The sequence below is a fragment of the Apodemus sylvaticus genome, chromosome X (genome assembly GCF_947179515.1).
Source record: "Apodemus sylvaticus chromosome X, mApoSyl1.1, whole genome shotgun sequence".
Classification (NCBI taxonomy): Eukaryota; Metazoa; Chordata; class Mammalia; order Rodentia; family Muridae; genus Apodemus; species Apodemus sylvaticus.
This window is the reverse complement of record NC_067495.1, coordinates 55,273,346-55,292,834: the sequence shown is the minus strand read 5'-3', so window position 1 is coordinate 55,292,834 and position 19,489 is coordinate 55,273,346. Positions and strand designations below refer to the sequence as shown.

The window sequence follows — 19,489 nt, the reverse complement described above, 5'->3', positions numbered from 1 at the left end:
AAATTTTACAAGTAGTTACCATTCTCTTCCTAATTGTTATAATTGACCTTTGTATAGTGGTGTTTTACGAAACACTTACACATGAGTTATGCCCATCCTACAGAACAGTAAGAACATGAAGACTGCAAGGATACAAAGGCCAAGTGATTTGTCTATAATCCCAGTGCTTGTAAACATACTGATTTCTGAGAGCCATATTCTTCAGTTGTTCCTACTGCTCTCAAAATATATGATATGCTATGAGTCTTGGGCTCCTTCTTAGCTATGTTGACCATTTACCACATCTGATACTGTTGTTCTTGGTGACCCACATTTCTGAAAAGAAAATAATGTTTTCTATCCATGTGCGGATATTTTCTCTTTCTTTTCTTTTCTTTCTTTCTTTCTTTCTTTCTTTCTTTTTCTTTGTTGTGGTTTCAGCATGGAACTTCTATACATGCTTAACAACTGCTCTACCACTGAGCTACTACTTCCCCTGTCCCAATACACCCAATTTGGGTACATTATTTTTAGCTATATACTCTGCTTTTTTCTCCTGAGACAGGGTTTCTCTGTGTAACCCTGGCTGTCCTGGAACTCACTCTGTAGACCAGGCTGTCCTTGAACTCAGAAATCCACCTGCCTCTGCTTCCCAAGTGCTGGGATTACAGGTATGCGCCACCACTGCCCAGCTATATACTCTGAACAGAACAGAACTTAAGTGTCTAAGTGGTCCATCCAAGCTTGAGGTTTCTAAGAAAGAAATATAAAACTGTAAAAATGGAACTAAATGACAAGATACAAGGTCAGAAAAATCTCTTTGGAAGTTAGTGCTCTTCTGGCTTGGTCTTCTGTAGTAAGATATGTATGCCATGATTTTTTAAAAGAAAATAACATTTAAAAGGAGAAAAATATATACAAATATAAAACGTATCATTTTAATTGTTTCAAGAGTATAATTCAGTGGCATAGTACCCTTAATGTTCAACCATCGCCACTCTCCACCTCCAGATCTTTCCATCACATCCTACTACCTTGGTAGTGAACACAGAAGATGTTTTGCAACAAATGCTGAGGCCCAGAAGGCAAAACATGCCACTATGAGAACAAGCATGACCGTTTCACAGCCAGCAGTCAGCCCTGCCTGTCATATGCTTGTTAAACTTTAAGAGGCTAGAATGATATTCATTTTTTCTTTTATATAAGCAAGACAGACATTCGTTCTTCCTGAGCTGAAACAAGAAACTACCTGTCTCCAAGACCTATTACAAGCAATCTCAAGCTGTGAGGGACTTGCTGGTTCTCATAAGCAAAAATATCAATTTCCCACTGCTGAGGCCACTAGAGTCCCACCTACAACTGAAGCCCAGTCTGGAAATTGGGACTTCTGTTATGAAGAATCCAAGGGGCCCAGTGTTGGGTTGGTCTGGCTCACAGCCCTCAGAACCTGATTCTGATAACTGCACTGTTGTCTCTTCCTAGGACAGCATCTCCATGTGATATGGAAGTTCTTCATGACAGAAGTCCCAATTTCCAGACTGGGCTTCATTCACCTTCTGGCAAGTAGGTCCCTATGTCCCTAAGGTGATGAGGACCTCAAATCCTAAAGGTCATCTTCCTCTTGCTAGTTTTCACAGTGATTCTACATGTACAGTATCACTGACTCCAAACCAGCATCTAAAGCTTATATTCTCAAATATCTTGACATTTGAATCACCTGGAAGCCCTGCTAAAATGCACATGGCAAGTCCACATACTTATACTGCCTGATTCAATTACTGTGGAGCGAGGCCTGAGAATTTGCATCTCTGACAAGTTCCCAGGAGATGCTGATGCTATCGATCTTAAGGCCATGTTTGGAAACCCTACGGTCTATCTTTACCAAGTCATCAGCCAACTCTGACCCATCTACTTGTCATGATATCATCAAACTGAGGTCTGAAGGGAAAGAAAAGGACTGTTAACTGAGAACCCCATCTAGGACCTTCGCATCAGAGGAGACCATACACACGTTGTGATAAGGAAAGTGAGTCCGGCACTAGTACCAGGGAGAAAGCATGAAGGCTAGAGCAGTCTATATAGATAATGCCTGTGAGGGCGGCTGAAAGTACTCTGTAATTATCAGCTTTGGAAGTTGAGTCTTTAGACTTCTACAGAAATATATAAATGGTATTTTAAATTTACTTGAAGTAATATTCAAATTAGCAAGCATTTTATGAACACTGACATTATTGACATGAGGTAAATAGTGAAGAGAAACTTTTAACTTACCTATGAAAGAAATTTTAGTTTGGTGTTATAAGAACTGCAAAATAGAATAAGCAGCAGACCTATCACTCACACAGAAATGAAGAATAGCCTTGTTTACTGGGTCTGACTCACCTGGGCAATGGTGATGGCTTGTTGTGGGTAATAGACAGAGGCACCTAATCCCATGAAAAAAGGAGGGTACACCAGCTTCTTAATTTTGGAACCTAATCAATAAAAAGTAGTACAAAAAAGTAGTACATACCATCAGATGATTTGATATTCTTACTCTCACTATTTACTTTATACTTCCAATGCCAAAACACAGTATCATTGTCCCTAAATTGAGATATTACTTAATAGTACATAAAACAAAATGAATTGCTACTTCTTTACAGCTTTGCCATAATATAATTCGTATATTTCAGTCACTTAAAGTACAGAATACAACTTTCAGTGTTCACAAAGCTGTGCAACCATCATCGCAATCAATTCCTCTATTCTCAAAAGAAACCCCCATCTTTGAGGGTAAAAAGAATGCTTAGCATGCACAAGGCCCTGAAATCCCCAGCACCAAGGAAGGAAGGAAAAAAGGGAGGGAGGGAGGAGGGAAGGAGGAAGGATGGAACACAGTCAGCACCATCCTCCATCCCACCAACAAACACATAAGGCTAAGGGAAACACATAAGGGAAACACATAAGGGAAACACATAAGGGAAGCCTATTTTGATCTCTAATGGATCAGCTTACTCTGGTAATTTCATATACATGGAATCATATAAATTAGGATTCTTTGTGACTAACTTCCTTCACTCAACAAATATTTCAATACAGCCATGATTAACTAATGAAGGTATTAGCCTACAGGTATGTTCCCTTGGCATTTTTCCTATGGTTTATTGGTTTGTGTTGCTTTTGATTTTTGGGGGTTTTTTTCACTTTGTTTTGCTTTTGGAGAAAACCTCACTATGTAGCCCACACAAGTCTTAAACTTGTGACTTTTCTGTCTCTGCTTCCTATGTGGTACAAATTATATTTTTTAAAGCAAACTGACCACCTTCCTATTGAAATATAAACGACAATTGCTGCTTCCCTCCCCTTCCTGAGATTTCATTAAAACAGCAGTAAGGGAATAAAATACAGATCAGAAATGCCATAAGGAAGAGAAAAAGGTGCAGAGGGGCCACTGGCAGATAGGAAGTCATCCAGGCTAGGGATGGCAAAGGGGGATTACTGTGTAGCTTAAGTAAAGCCCTGGATTTCATTCCCAGCACCACAAAAAAAAGTGTCAACTGCTAGGAATACAGCACAGTTAGTAAAGCACTTGCCTGGCATGTCTGAGATCCCTGGTGGTTCCCCAGCAACACACACACACACACACACACACACACACACACGTACATGCACACGCACCCTCACACACACTATTAGCGCCTAAGAGTAAAGACCTCCTCTATATAGTTGGCTCCCATCTGGTTTACCCTAACATAGAGCCTGCCGACCCGAAAGCCACATTTATACACAGAGTTCTTACTAGCATTTCAATTGTCTCATTCTGAAACATGACTTGACAACCAAGGATCGGCAGGCAATGGAGGAGAGCCTGCAATATAAAAGGAACATCCAGAGAACAAGACCTCATGGAAACGATCAAAGGAAAACATTCATAAAGAATGAAATAAAACAAGCAAGGAAACATAAGGCACACTACCGTCACTTAGAAAGAACTTGATTATTAACTTAAAAGCAATCAAGAAGGAGAAAGAGAGTGAGTCCTCAAAGAAAAGCAGATACATATAACTTGAGCTGAAGAAGGCACACCACCAATTGTCCCACTAAAGGCTAAAAGCATCACCATGATATAGAAATTCAGAGCACTGAAGAGCCTCAAATTTCCCAAGAATTAAAAAGCGGGAAGGGAGCACCAAGTATCCAGACTGACTATCCGCTCTGCCATCTGCAATGCCAGACGCTAGTTTGGATGAAAAGGAACTCCAAACTATCCATCCAAACTGTCAGAATGAAGAACAGACATAAAAGGTCTTGGAAAGTCTCTCTCGCATACGCTTTTTAAAAAGCAATGTAAGCATGTAGTTCAACAACATGGCTGAATGTGGCCAGGAGAAGGTGCCGTGAAAGCCCAGGAAATGGGCTCAATATTGAGTACAAAAAGTTCATGACAACAATCGGGTTAGAGTCTCAGAGCAGGTTACAGGACGGAACTGGGAGGAGAGTGGACTCCATCCAACAAACAGTCTGGAGAAATGAAGTGAAAACCAACAGGGAAAGCGTGCAGGAGTTTATTCCTCAGGTGGACGAAAAGTGCCACCAGGGCAATGTCCCCTCCTGACTCTAAAATAACACCTAATGCACAAAGAGGGAAGAGTTCAAAAATCAGAGCAATTGGTATAAAACTATGGTGTCTTTTACGGTGGTCAGGTTACAGCGTTCTTTGCTGGGATATTTCTAGTCTGAATTGTATTTGTTCTGTTTGAGAGACTCTCACTCTATAGTCCAGCTGTCCTGGAACTCACTATGTGGCCCAGATTGGTCTTAAGAAAATGTTCTTGTGCCTCAGCCTTTTGAATGCTGGAGTTATCACACTAAGTTTCTAATCAAAATTTTTGTAATATCTGCATTTTATCCCCATAAACCTTTATTTTACAACTAGTAAACTACAAATAGATCATAAAAATAATCTCCTCATAGTGAAGCCTTTTATTGCCATTATTATTTTGTGATATAATAGTAGAATAAAGTAATATTTTCTGGTGCTTGGGCTTGCACCCAGGGCCTTAAGCATAAAAGCATTCTACCACTGAGCTATATGCCCAAGCCCCTACAGTAATATTCAGAGATACTTACCAGGTTCTTTAAATGTTAAGCATCACTAACTGAAGGTGTGACAACTGAAGAAGTTAATAAGCTAGTAAATCACTGTCCTACTTACTGTGATTAATAGTCTGAGCATAACAGGCAGATTTTTTTATTTTGTTTTGTTTTGCTTTTTTTAGTTTGGGGGTTTGGTTTTTGTTGTTGCTATTATTGTTGTTTAGGGGTTTTTGTTGTTGTTGGTTGGTTGGTTGGTTGGTTGGTTTGGGGTTTTTTCTTTCTTTTTTTTCTTTTGTTTTTTTTTGGGGGGGTTGGGTTTTTTGAGACAGGGTTTCTCTGTGTAACAGACCTTTGGCTGTCCTGGACTCACTTTGTAGACCAGAGATCCACCTGCCTCTGCCTCTGCCTACACCTCCGGAGTGCTGGGATTAAAGGCATGTGCCAACATACCTGGCAGCAGTGACACACTTACAGTTTGTCAGGTGTGAAAGACTTTGAACAAAAGTCCACTCCTGTATCATAGAGCAATATTTGAGCAAGTAAATATGCTTATTAAGTATAACAAAGTATATGTACAGTATGTAAAGTATACTACAGCAAAGGACACTTGCTTTTCTGAGGTGGATGTGTGGCCATGCCACCTGGGGTGGAGCCACCTGTGGGAGGGTGGTCCTGAGTGCTATAAGAAAGCCAGCTAAATGAAAGACCTACAAACACTAATTTCTTTTTCTTACCAAGAGTATAAATTCCTATGTATGTTTAAGTCAACTGTAGCTGGGCAGTGGTGGCGCACTCTGGGAGGCAGAGGCAGGTAGATTTCTGAGTTCGAGGACAGCCTGGTCTACAAAGTGAGTTCTGGGACAGCCAGGGCTATACAGAAAAACCCTGTCTCAAAAAACCAAAAATAGATAGATAGATAGATAGATAGATAGATAGATAGATAGATAGATAGATAGAAAAAATAAAGTCAACTGTAATTGGGTAAAGATGCACATGAATCATATGTTAAGAAGTCCACATTCAGCCAGGCAGTGGTGGTGCACGCCTGTAATCCCAGCACTCTGGGAGGCAGAGGCAGGCAGATTTCTGAGTTCAAGGCCAGCCTGGTCTACAGACTGAGTTCCAGGACAGCCAGGGCTATACAGAGAAACCCTGTCTCAAAAAAAAAAAAAAAAAAAAGAAGAAGAAGAAGAAGAAATCCACATTCAGGAACTAACATATGAAGCAACTATTAAATATGGATAAAGAGCTAAACACATATCCCATATAAACTGACAGGGGAGACCCTAAAAAATTGCACCTACCTCTAGCAAAAAGGAGTCCAACAAAACCAGCAAAACCAATAACACCGAGTCTTGGGAAAAATCCAGGAGGCGCATTTTGAAGATAGTTATAGTTGTCTAGAATGGAATAAGATTGGGAAATAATTCCATAAATTGCTTATTAAAACCAAAAGCAAAAGTCTCATACATAACTAGAATGTGCAGTGCCAAATGTTCCCCAACCATGCATTCTTTGCTTCCTGTAAACACATATTTGGTTGTTTTAAGTCTGGTTTCATTTAGTATAGAGTGGTCTTGAACTCATAATCATCCTGTCTCACTTCCCATGTGCTGGGATTACAGGTGTGCATCACCAAACCTACCTCACACTTTTTAAAGACAACCTTGCTGTGTGGCCCAGTTTGAATTTAAACTTGCTTTGTATCCCAGGCAGGTCTGGAACTCACAATCCTGTCTCACCTTGAGTGATGGGATATGCACCACCATCAACTGTGACAATGATTCTTTCCAACACATTCTTTCAGGAATCAAACACATTCAACTCAGAAAAGCAAGTGTCCTTTGCCATCTGAACTCATTATTTGAACTCAAGAACAATATATTTGGATAATGAAGGAAAATTGTAGTACAAATTTGTGCTGGCTAGTTTTTGTGCTAGTCAAGTTTTATTAACTTGGCACAAGCAGCGTCATCTGGGAAGAGGAACCTCAATTGAGTAAATGCCTCCATCAGATTCGCTTGTCGGCAGATGTTGAGGGCATCTTTCTTTTTTAGATTACTGGCTGATGCTGTGGGAGGGACCATGCCACCCAGGGTGGAGCCACCTGTGGGAGGGTGGTCCTGAGTGCTGTAAGAAAGCAAGCTGAATTAAAGACCTAGGAACACTCAGCCCTAACTGGGAAGTCTCTACCAAATCCCCCATCTCAGGGCTCAGGGAACCCCAGCAAACAGGAGGCAGGAAGAACATAAGAGCCAGAGGAGATGAAGGACTGCAAGAAAACAAGGCCCTCTAAATCAACACCAACTAAGTTCACATGAACTCACAAAGACTGAGGCAGCATGCACAGGGCCTGCACGGGTCTGCACGGGTCCTCTGCATGTACACTATGGCTTCCAGTTGAGTGTTTTTAATGAGATTCCTGAGTGCACAAACAAGGGGGTCCCTGTTCCTTATGCCTTCTCTTGGGCTCTTTTCTTTCTGTTGGTTTCTCTTGCCAATTTGCAGTGTGTTCGTTTTTGTTTTATTTTATATTTTATTATCCTGTTTGTTTTCTGATGACAAACATAAAGGAGGTAGATCTAGATGAGAAGGGAGGAAGGGAAGAACTGGGAGGAATAGAGGGAGGGAAACCTGTAATCAGGGCATATTATGTGAAAAAATGTATTTTCGACAAAAGAAAAAATAAAATAAAACTGTATCAGTGTTAGAAAAAGAAAAGAAATCAGGCTGAGCAAGCTATGGGGATCGAGTCAGTAAGGAGCATTCCTCCATGGCCTCTGCTTCAGCTCCTGCCCTAACTTCCCTCCATGATGAGTTATAAACTGTAAGCTGGAATAAACCCTTTCCTTCCCAAGTTGCTTTGGCCATGGTGCTTTATCACAGCAATAAAAAGCAAAGTAGAACAAAGTTGATGCTAAAAATATATAGCCACTCTTGTTGGTCATCGAACTTAATAATTTAAAAATAAATGCAACAGTGAGCCTACTCAGGAAGTAAATACTACAGCACACGACCTTATTTGCCAAGCTTAAGCATGTCTTAGGACTCGGATTTGCATGGTATCTCCTTTCCTCTCCTCTCTATGGAGACAGCCCCACTGCAGATTGGAGCCTACTTAGGCACTGTCTCCTCAGGAAAGCTCATCCTAACTCATCAGCAGACACTGCCTCCTTCTCTAAGGTACCATCAGAAGTCATTCTCAGTACCACCCTCGCTATCTCACCCTAAGGTATTTCATCATTCATGCACGTGTTTTTGGTCTCCCCACACATATATGTTCTCTCATGGTTGACTGCTTAGACTTATATGTTACCTTCTCTTGGTGATAACAGTAGATACTTATTCAACAGATTTGAGGTATTTGAGGTTAAGTTTCAGACATGTACACAGAGCACTTGACAGGAAGGTAGCCAGAGGAGGGTGGTGAACTGAGCCAAAGGGAGCAAATGACACAGAAATGGGAAAGAAGATATGTTTTAAGATCACACCTGAAGCCAAAGCCTTGATTCTGGGCACATGCCTTAGCTGTGACTGCTGCAAAACAAACTCACAGTCTTGACAGAATGGAATGCTTCTTCTTCAGGGTCTTGGTAATAACTGTGTTCAGGAGGAGAACAGACAACGCAAATAATGCCTGCTGCCATTCATCAGTGGAACAAGGCAGGCTTACAGTGAGCGTAACTCCTCGCTTACATGTTATGATGATTTGAATAAGGTGGGCCCATGAGCCCATAGGAAATGGCATGATTAGGAGGTGTGGCTTTGCTGGAGGAGGTGTGTAAAGCCGCAGAAGCGAAAGCTACAGCAGGGTGACACTTACTTCCTACCTCCTCTAGATCTGGATGCAGAACGCTGACCTCCTTCCCCAGCATGCCTGCCCACACACCACCATGCTTTCCACCATGACGATAATGGACCAAACCTCTGAAGTATAAGCCAGCCCCAGTTAAATGTTGTCCTTTATAAGACTTGCCTTGGCCATGGTGTCTCTTCACAGCAATGGAAAACCCTAGCTAAGAGACAATTATTCTACCATGAGAACAAGCCCTCGGGAAAAGTAAGACTTTAAATGTGCTGAGATGTCCTAAGGAGAATGAAGTATTTGTCAATATCTCTACTATTTTAATAGTTCCTGGCTGAAATGGGACAAGGCAGAGGTTATACGCTCAGTTTATAAGTGCATGGAAAAAGTGGCCCATCAGTGAGATACAACCAACGACGATAAAATTGAAAAATGTAAGAACACTATAATTTATGAGCTTTTCCAGGAATACTAGCTGAATTCCTTCCTGCATCTAGATTTTATGCACCTTTTTTCAAAAGTTTTGTTGTTGTTGTTGTTGCTGTTGTTCTTGTTGTTGAGACTACAGAGATCTCTCTATGTAGTTCTGGCTGTCCTGGATCTCACTGTATAGAAAACGTGCCCTTGAACTTGCAGAGCTCTGTTATTGTCGTCTGCATCCTAAGTGCTAGAATTAAAGGTATGTGCCCCCCATACCTGGCCTCTGCAACATTCATTAATGGCAGCTAATAAATTAGTATAATTCAGAAAATCTGGTGAGAAGTAAGCAAGTGCATTGTATCTTTTTTTTTTTTTTTTTAGTGGACCTCACAGATGCTAAGGAAACATTCTGCTACTGGGAATTATTTGAGATAGTTGTCTTTTTCCTCCCTGAACACAGAGTCACTACAAAGACTCTTAAGAAGAAGCATTCCATTCTGCTACTGGGAACTTACATCCCAGCCCTGAACTTTTTCTATTCCAGGATGCAAGTACTTGCTAGCCCACCAATCCTAATAATGCTGAAGAGATTCATGAAATAACCCTCCTCTGAAACCTAAAGCAAACACAGGTCATCTTCCAGAAAACATCTAGATAGCTCAAAATTTGTCGATACAATGTCAAAGACTCTGATCTCCAGAGCCTATTCCTGAAAAGCCAGTACAATAGTTCAATAGGATGAAGTAACTGATTATGCCCAATTAAAAGTCGACTTACCTACTCCCCACTGGACAAAGTGATCCACCTTGGGTTTAGTATGGGAGTATATTTCCTATGAAGATAAAAAGAAATAGAATGAGTAGGGCTTACTGAATAAATTATCATTATTAACACTCTTTGGTGCTAGGGATAGATCTAGGGCAGGCTAAGCATAAACACTATCACTAAGCTACACCTCCAGCTATTAAACAGCTTTTAAACAAAGGGATCTACGTTCAGTTTTATTGCTTTGTTTTCCTTTTTAAGGTCCCTTTCACTACTGCAACCTGTTCATCAGAATGCTTTTCTATTGCCACAGGAAGCCAAGATTCCAAGTAGAATGGAGTTTTGAAAACCTTATCTTCTCACTTTTAAGACTGAAGGAAATAATAAGAAAATCGACGGGCTGTAGAAACAGCTGAGTGGTTAAGAGCACACATTGTTCTTGCAGAGGACAAGAGATCAAATCCCAGCAACTATGTCGAATGGCTTATAACTGGCTGTAACTCAAGCTCCAGGAGAATGCAGTGCCTCTGTTCCTCACAGGCACCTGCAGTCAGGTGCGCATATCCACATGCAGATACACACACACACATATCCACATGCAGACAGACAGACAGACAGACACACAGATACACACACATATCCACATGCAGACAGACACACATATCCACATGCAGACACACACACACACACACACACCAAAATAAGTCCAAAAAAGAGACAGAAAATCCATACTCTTGATAATCAGAGATGATCCTTTCCCCCAAGAGTTTATTGACACTGTCTTCTAAATTAAGTCAACTTTATTTATGATTTGCAATGATTTTAGAGCCTATATTAGGAAAATGCTCTTTTGAAGCAGCAATGAGCACCTTTACTGAAACCAAAAAATTCAATAACTGTAAAGAGACATCCGAATTCTATAGTAAATGAAGTTAACATTCTCTTAATATAATGGCTTTGAGGGACTAGAGATGTACCTCAGTAGCAAAGTGCCTGCGCAGCATAAGTAAGGAACTGAGCCCCATCCCTAGATCTGGCAAGCATATATAAAAATATATAAGTTCCCGCCTCCAAACAAAATAAAAGTACAAACAATAAATGGATTGTATATGGGGCCGAAGCAATGGCTCAGCAGTTAAGGGGAACATTCCGCCATTGCTGGTGGGAATGAAAACTTGTATAACCACTTGGAAAGTCAACAGGGTCGTTTCTCAGAAAATTGGGAATTGATCTACCTCATACCACTTCTAGAATACCCTCAAAGAACACTTTATCCTCCCACAAAGACACTTGCTCAACTATGTTCATAGCAGCAGCTTTAATCCTAATAGCCATAAACTGGAAACAACCCAGATGTCCCTCAACAAAAGATTGGATAAAGTAAATGCGGCCCATTTAAACAATGGAGTATTACTCAGCCATTGAAAAAAATAACAACATGAAATTTGCAGGTATATGGATGGAATTAGAAAAAAACTCATCCCAAGTGAGGTAACCCAGACCCATTAAGACACACATGGTGTGTACTCACTTGTAAGTGGATAGTAGCTGTAAAGCAAAGGATAACCACACTGTAATGCACAGACCCAGAGAGGCTAAGTAACAAGGAGGGCTCGAGGGAGACACATGAATCTCCCTGGGAAGGGGAAATAGAATAGGTTTTGCAAGTGTCCTGGAGGTAGGTGGGGACAAGAATAGCAGAGGGACGTAAAGAGAGGGGCAGGAGAGATAAGTAGAATTGAGGGGCATTTCTGGGATGAGGCACATCCCAGAAATGGATGTAGTGCAATGGAACTCCCAGGAAACCATAAGGATGATCTAAGACTCCTAAAAATGGGAGATATGGAGCCTGACCTATAACCAAGCAAGACTTCCAATGGAGGGACTGGGACACCAATCCAGCTACAAAACCTTCAACCTACAATTTGTCCTGCCTACAAGATGAGCTGTAGTAAAGGTGGGATAGAAACTGTGGAAGTGGCCAACTAATTACTGGTCTAGCTTCAGACCCATGCCACAAGAAGGAACCTACTCATGACACTGCCTGGAGGGCCAGGAACCAGAAGGCTAGATAGCCTAGACCTAGGACAGAACCAAACACTGGCATTAAAAAAAAAAAGTCAGTGAAATGATTCCTAGTGGGGCAGTAGTGGTGCATGCCTTTAATCCCAGCACTTGGGAGGCAGAAGCAGGAAGATTTATGAGTTCCAAGCCAGCCTGGTCTACAGAGTGAGTTCCAGGACAGCCAGGGCTACACAGAGAAACCCTGTCTGGAAAAACCAAAAAAAAAAAAAAAAAAAAAAAAAAAAAGATTCCTAATGATATTCTAGTATACACATAGATTGGAGCGTAGCATAACTGTCTTCTGAGAGGCTTCCTCTAGCAAACAATGGGAACAGATGGAGAGACTCGCAGCCAAACATTACTCGAAAGTTGGGGAAAGAGGGAGAGGAAGGATTGAAGGAGCCAGAGGTATGAATAACACCACAAGAAAACCGACAGAATCAACTAACCTGGCCTCATAGGGGCTTCCCAGAGACTGAACTGACAGTCAGGGAGCCTGCATGGGTCTGACATATGCACATATGTTACAGCTGTGTAGCTTGGTGTTCTTGTGGGACTCCTAACAGTGAGAGTGGGGGCTGTCTCTGACTCTTTTCCCTGCCTGCCTTTGGGACCCTTTTCTCCTTATCCAGCCTTGATATGAGGAGAAGTGCCTAATCTTATTGTAACTTGGTATGCCATGCTTGGCTGATATCCCTGGGAGGCCTGCCCTTTTCTCAAGAGAAACAGAGGAGGCATGGATAGGTGGTGGGAGGGGGTGGTGAGGAGAGGAGGGAGGGGAACTGTGGTCAGAATGTAATATATGAGAGAAGACTTAAAATTTTAAAAAAAGAGAGAGAGAAAATTCTTGTGGTAGAGTCATGGAGCCTAGAGTTCAGAGCACCTTTTCTTTCTGAGACAGCACCTCCTTATGTAGTCCAGGCTTGCTTCAACCATGCAGCACCCCTCAGGCTTCAATATCTTCAGTGCTGGGCTCACAGGCATATGCCACCATGCCCAGCTGACAAAAATACTTTTCTTACAGAACAAATGGGCAGCTCAGTGGTAAAGTGTGTGTATAATGTGCTTATACCATTGATAGAGCTTGTATGCTTTTCTCCTTCCTCAACTGGTAAACAGAGAAAAGTTCAACAACAGCGTAATTGATGAAATTTAAATTTTTACAAAAAGTTGTGAATGAAAATTGAATTTGCAGATCTCAATTAAAATAAAGCTGGATCACCTGATCCACATCTACATATTATTTTCTTTATTTTTCCTTCCTTTTCAAAATCATGAGCAAGTATAGTGAATATGTACCAAAGCCTACAAAAGCATTCTATAGACTTCAGACTTTGGTTTCAGATATTTAAAATCAGAATACTTTCAGTTGCATAACAACAAAGGCCTGATACCTAAAACATGCACGATGACAGAAGTCAATCTATACCTGTAGGTCACTGGATTGGGAAGTTCAGTACTTAAGTGTGTAATTCTACCCTATTATGGCATCTACTTTCCTATTACAGTGCCCAAATACTCTATAGTCATGCCTAGGGTTTTTAGTTGGTTGGTTTTGCTTGCTTTGTTTCTCTATATAGCATAGCTATTCCTGGATCTATGTAGACCAGGTCAGTTTTAGGACTCGCAGAATTCTGCCTGTCTCTGCCTCTAGAGTGCTGGGACTTAAAGGTCTGCCCCACCACACCTGGGTATTCTCATCTGTATGAGTATCCATGATCTGAAATGTATAGGACCAGATGTTTGTTAGATTTCAGAAGTTTTTTTGGCTTTTTGAGATTTTTGAATTTATAGCTTGGATGTCCCTAGTATAAAAAGTCCAAATCCAAAAAACAATCTCAAATTAGTGGTGCTCAGAATGTAGTGATTTGTAGTTTTTAGAGGGAGAGAAAAATCTCACTTTTCTGTATGTATATACATGATAAGATGTACAGGTATGTGTATGTGCATGTTAGTGTTGCCTGTGTGTTGACTGCAAGTTTGGGTACAGATATTCACCTTTGGGTGTCATTTCTCAGGAGCCATCCTGTGTAATAAGATGGAATCTCTCACTAGGACCTGGGTCTTGCTGATTAGTCCCCAACACTGTAAGTATATGCCACAATGCCTACCTTTTTTGGGTGCTAAGGACTGAACTCAGGTCCTCACAGAACTGAGTTATTGCCCCAGCAATAACAGCACAATTTTGATATACATGTTTATGTTTTTACTCATTTCCTTCCATTGGTGCCCCATGTTTTCCCTGATACCCACAAAAACTTTGTAATACCAACCAACAAGGTAATTATTAGTCCTCCACTCTCTGGCCAACACAACTCTTCTGATGAGAGCTAACTTCCCCTTGCTGCCACCAGGATGCCAGACTTGACTACACTTGCTCTCTGGGTAGCATTAAGGAACACTTATAACTTAGACACTCTTATCTTTGGATCCTTATTACACCTTTTTCTAAAAACATGAAGTCATAGCTCAGCATGATGGCTTACATCTGTAATTCCAGCACCTACGCTAGTCAGTGAGGCAGGAGCATGTCAGTCAGTCTGAGGACGGTCTGGGCTATGTAGTGAATTCCAAGCCAACCCTATAGAGTGAGCTAATAAGAAGGAAGGGAGGGAGGGAAAAAAGAAGGGAGGAAGGAAACAAACAATAAAAAATTAAAGCATATGGCCACCATAGACTTTTCATTATTAACCCTTAAGTAGATGTACCTGACACAAACTTGTATATGGCTCACAACGATGTCGGAGTTGTGAGATGTTTTCTTCAAGTTGAGTCCTTGGCTCCTCCACATATTTAGATTGACCCTCAGGAACTGAGTAGAGTGAAAGCTACACATATTAAAACAAGAAGAAAAGCACATACCATGAGATCATGTAATATATGATCAGTTTTATAGGTTAATACCTCTATAATAATTTATAAATTACAGTTACCCTAAGGGTTGTATGCAACCTCTAACTTTACTTCAGATGATCTTTGTACCTTACTTCCTCAATAAAGACAAGGACAAGAGGGCAGGACTGCAAGGTGCTCTATCTTCTCCCTATCTACTCTACTGTTTTGTCATGGTAGTATGTGATATTAAACCCAGGGCCTCAAGCATGCAAGGCAAGCCCTCCATCACTTAACAGAAGTGATATCTTACCTTAAAGTGGAAAAAATTCTACTTCTAACAAGTGAAAGGAGGAGTTTGGTAGGGGTTGTATTTGCAGGGAGGGTATGTGTCGTGTGCAAGTATGGCAGTCTGAGGAACTTCCAAGAGTCAGTTTTCTCCGACCATATGGGTCCTAGGAATCAAACCAAGTCATCAGGCTTGGCAGCAAGTGCCTTTATGCACTGAGCCATTTTACCAGCCCATGGGTTTTGTTTTGCTTTTTGTTGTGGTAGTAGTGGTGGTGGGTTTTAAGAAAAAAAAAGCTGAGAGAACTGAAGAATAACAGGTTACAAGGCAAATTATCAGACTGCTACTGATCAAAGTAGGTGAGCAAACTCATTGCCCACCTAGAAAACAGCCTCCTCCCCTTAACAGGACTACTGTGTTAAGGCCTGAGAGGAGAGGAAAGAGAACTAGCTTTATATAAACACTATTCAAGTAACCTTGCCTGGCCACTAGGGACATCAATACATCCCTTTATTCCAAGGTAACAGACATTGAATAAAATAAAAATTCCACATAATAACTAGGAAGTACAATCAAGAATATAAACAATGCAGAGAAGAGATCTTATTTATTTCATTGATCTAGTGTGTGCTAAATATTTAGTTAAGCATCTCTAATCTTGCCAAGAACCAGAAAGAATCTAAGCCTTTAAATTCTTTGAAAGAAAACAATATATTTTGGATAAGCAGTCCAGAATCAGGCCAGCCATGCTAAAAAGTGAGTTGCACAGAGCCCCACAACTGGGCAATGTGCAGAGAGTAAGAGCTTTTGGAACACTCATCCCTAAATGGGATGACATTATCAAAGCCCTCCCCCCAGGGCTAAGGGAGCCATACACCGGAGGAGCACTGGAAGAACAAGGGGGAACAGAGGACTCTAAGTGTCCTCCAGATACAACAGGACTGAAGTACATATGAACTCAGCATACACGGGGCCTGCATGGGATTAAGCTAGACAGGGCCTCAGTGCTCAGAGAAGAAAGTAGACACAGACTCCCATCCCTAACGGAGATGCTCTCTCCACAACAACAACCTCTTACAAAGGAAAAACTAGTTCTCACCCATGAAGTCTCACTGGGTGTATTAAACACACTTAGGAGCAGGTCTCATGCCCAGCTATAGGTAGTCAATACAAAATGTACTCAATGGCATTTTTGCAGACTTTCTGTCTCATATTGCTTTGGTTTGCATTTTTTGTCTTACTAGTCTTCTGTCTGTATATTATGGTTTCAGAGTTTGTTTTTATAGAGAGAGGGTGTGTGTGTTTCTCATGGTCTTTCTCTTTCTTATGCTTTGAGTTTTTTTTTCTTTGCCTATTTGTTTTCTAGAGAGAAACAGACAAGTGTGGAATTAGGGAGGTAGAAATGATCTGGGAGGAGTTGGGGGAAGGAAAACCACAATCAGAACATATTGCATGAAAAAAATAAGAGAAAATAAGTACTTACTAGGAAAAGTGATTTGTGCTTACAATCCGCTGGGATATATAGTAAGCTCTCCACTAAAAATGAAATCTATAAGCTATTCCTTAACGTCCTTAGCTACCTACTACTATTATCTGTGGAAAAATCAGAGTCTAGCAATTTCTCACAGAAAAAAACAAACTATCAGAAAATGTATAGGTGTTCTTTTGAAATATTTTCTAAGTGTGCCATATTACTATCCAGTATCTCAAAGAGTAAAAAAATAAAACTACAAGTCTTTTATCAACTTGAAATATAATTTATAAAAACTCTCCCTAACTAAGTCAGATGTGTATAATGTGCCATTTAGCATCAGCAGGTTACCTCATCGATCTTCATGTAACTTTTGTGAGGTGAGTCCTTTTTGGGTGCTGCATAGACTCTGAAGGTAAGCAGGCTCAGGCTGGCTGGCCCCACAGATCTCTGAATTACCTGAAATACAAAGGCAGTTGTCAATCTTTTCTCCATTTGACAAATCAGGTACATACAATATAAGCAGGCCACCTCAGCCACTCTCAGGCAGAAAAGCTTACTGCCTTACTTTGAAGCAAATGCAGTTTTGAAATTCTGGGGACATCAAAACATAAGCATGTATTGTGGAAGAGTTCAAATTTCAAGACTTTAATTTCCCAAAGATAAAAGTTACAAAGCCTTCACTTGAAAAATTAAAAGATACAGCTAAACAAATTGATACCAATTTATATATGATATATATCTCTGAAAACTGTGAGTATGCAGCCAGCCTGGTCTACAGAATGAATTCCAGGACAGCCAGGGCTGCTATTTAGTAAAACCCTGACTCAAGAAAAAAAAATGAAAAACAAACAAAAAGATGCCCCAAGGTCATCTTAAGCACTGCCCTCAAGCCTTTTGGTCACTATGCTCTGGTAATTGCGCCTATTAAATGATATCACTTCTCCTTACTCTTCTTTATGCCCTGCTGTAGGGACCTCCTTTGTGCCCTCATTTCTTTCCCAGATGGTTTTTAACAGCATCCTAACTGGTTGCCTAGTCAGTCCTCTAGAGATTCAAAGCACCACATGAGAAACAATGGTCTACCTAAACTACAACCCTGATTAGATTCTTCTATTCTTACTTGAGGTTTCCCACCCCCTCCCCAGGACTTTTATATACACCAAAGATTTACTATAACCTGCTACAACCACTTTCTCTAACCTCACTGACTCTGGCCACCAATCATGAACCTTCTGTTTTTCTCCCATGCCGTTTTCCAGCTACCTGGGTTCACAGTCACTGATACCTATGAGCTTTTTGTCTTTTTCCGTAGGACTGCCTTTTTAAAAGTAGAGAGGATGCAATGCGTGCTTTTACTTTACTTTTTAATCTATGTATTCATGCCCATCAAGCTCTCCCTAGCAGGTTAAAATCCCTCTCAGAATGGTGTGTCTTACTCCTACTTCTACTGCTACAGATGTGCCTAGCACAAAAGAAAAGTTTGGTGACTACTCATGCATTGCCTGTTACAATGAGATGCCGAGAACAGAAGAGAGAACAGTAAAGGATGCTGTTTTATCTAGGTAGCCACATTTTAGAATCACAGAAATCATCATACAAAGATTTGCAGTAACTGTAATACAAAACACTTAGCCACTTGGTAACACAAATCCTTACTCCAAGAATTCAGCTGCTTGAAATTCTCAAAGTAAGAATTCCAACATATTGGCTTATCAGAGATTTTAAGTATAGCTAATTATATTATTATTATATTATTATATAATCCAAACTGAGGCAGAATTCTTGAGTATAAGATCATCTCTAGGCTTTAAAGTGAGATCAAGGCCAAACTAGGCCTCATAGCCAGGTCCTGTCTCAAACAAAATCCAAAAGGACTCAGGCAATCTATAGATTAATTCTTCAGCTCCAGTCACAAGAGTGTATTCCTGGAAGTTAGCCAAGATAATAAATCTGGCAAGGTCATAAACATTCAGATCACAGAAACTGAATTGTTTTTGCAGCTCTGCAAATTAAAGAATACTGCCCAGAATTCTGCAGCTTTACTGCAGAACATTACTTTCCCAGTAAAATTGCTTTAAAAACAAATGGAAAATTCAAGTTAGTTAAAATGCTTCCAAATCCCCACGTCCCTGACAACAACTTGCCTTCTAACTCTATGGAGTGAGTGTCCAGTGGATAGTCTCTTCTATTTTTAAGCAGGAGGCCTGTGCTGGCTGGTTTTATGTCAACTTGACACAGGGTACAGTCATTTGAAAAATGGGAACCTCAACTAAGAAAATGTCTCCATAAAATCAGGCTGCAGATAAGCTTACAGGGCACTTTCTTTCTTTCTTTTTTTTCCCTTTTTTTATTGAATATATTCTTCATTTACATTTCAAATGTTATACCCTTTCCCGATTTCCCCCTCCCCCAAACCCCCCAACCCATTCGCCCCTCCACCCAACCCACTCCCACCTCCCCCCTGGATTTCCCCATGCTGGGGCATCTATTTAGCCTTCACAGGACCAAGGACCTCTCCTCCCACAGATGCCCGACAAGACATTCCTCTGCCACATTTTTTGGCTGAAACCATACATACCCCCTTGGCTTAGTCCCTGGGAGCCCTGGGGCATCTGGTTGGACAGGGCACTTTCTTAATTAGTGATTACTGTGGGAGGGTCCAGCCTATTGTGGGTAGTGCCACCCCTGGGCACATAAGAAAGCAGACTGAGTAGGTATGGAGATCAAGCCAGTAAGCAGCAATCCTCCATGGTCCCTGCATCAGCTCCTGATTCCAGGTTCC

The 19,489-nt window shown here is 40.9% G+C and overlaps 1 protein-coding gene across 2 annotated transcripts in view; it reads right to left on the bottom strand.

Moving 5' to 3' along the window:
- Positions 1 to 19,489, bottom strand: part of Apoo (apolipoprotein O) — a 47,869-nt gene that overhangs the window by 18,351 nt on the left and 10,029 nt on the right. For both annotated transcript variants that reach the window (XM_052171598.1, XM_052171599.1), the window contains exons 2-6: positions 17,056 to 17,163; positions 14,821 to 14,940; positions 10,061 to 10,115; positions 6,363 to 6,458; positions 2,362 to 2,453 (exon numbers count right to left, since the gene is read on the bottom strand). In XM_052171598.1, the coding sequence (XP_052027558.1) occupies positions 2,362 to 2,453; positions 6,363 to 6,458; positions 10,061 to 10,115; positions 14,821 to 14,940; positions 17,056 to 17,163 (471 nt within the window). The remainder of the gene's footprint in view (positions 1 to 2,361; positions 2,454 to 6,362; positions 6,459 to 10,060; positions 10,116 to 14,820; positions 14,941 to 17,055; positions 17,164 to 19,489) is intronic.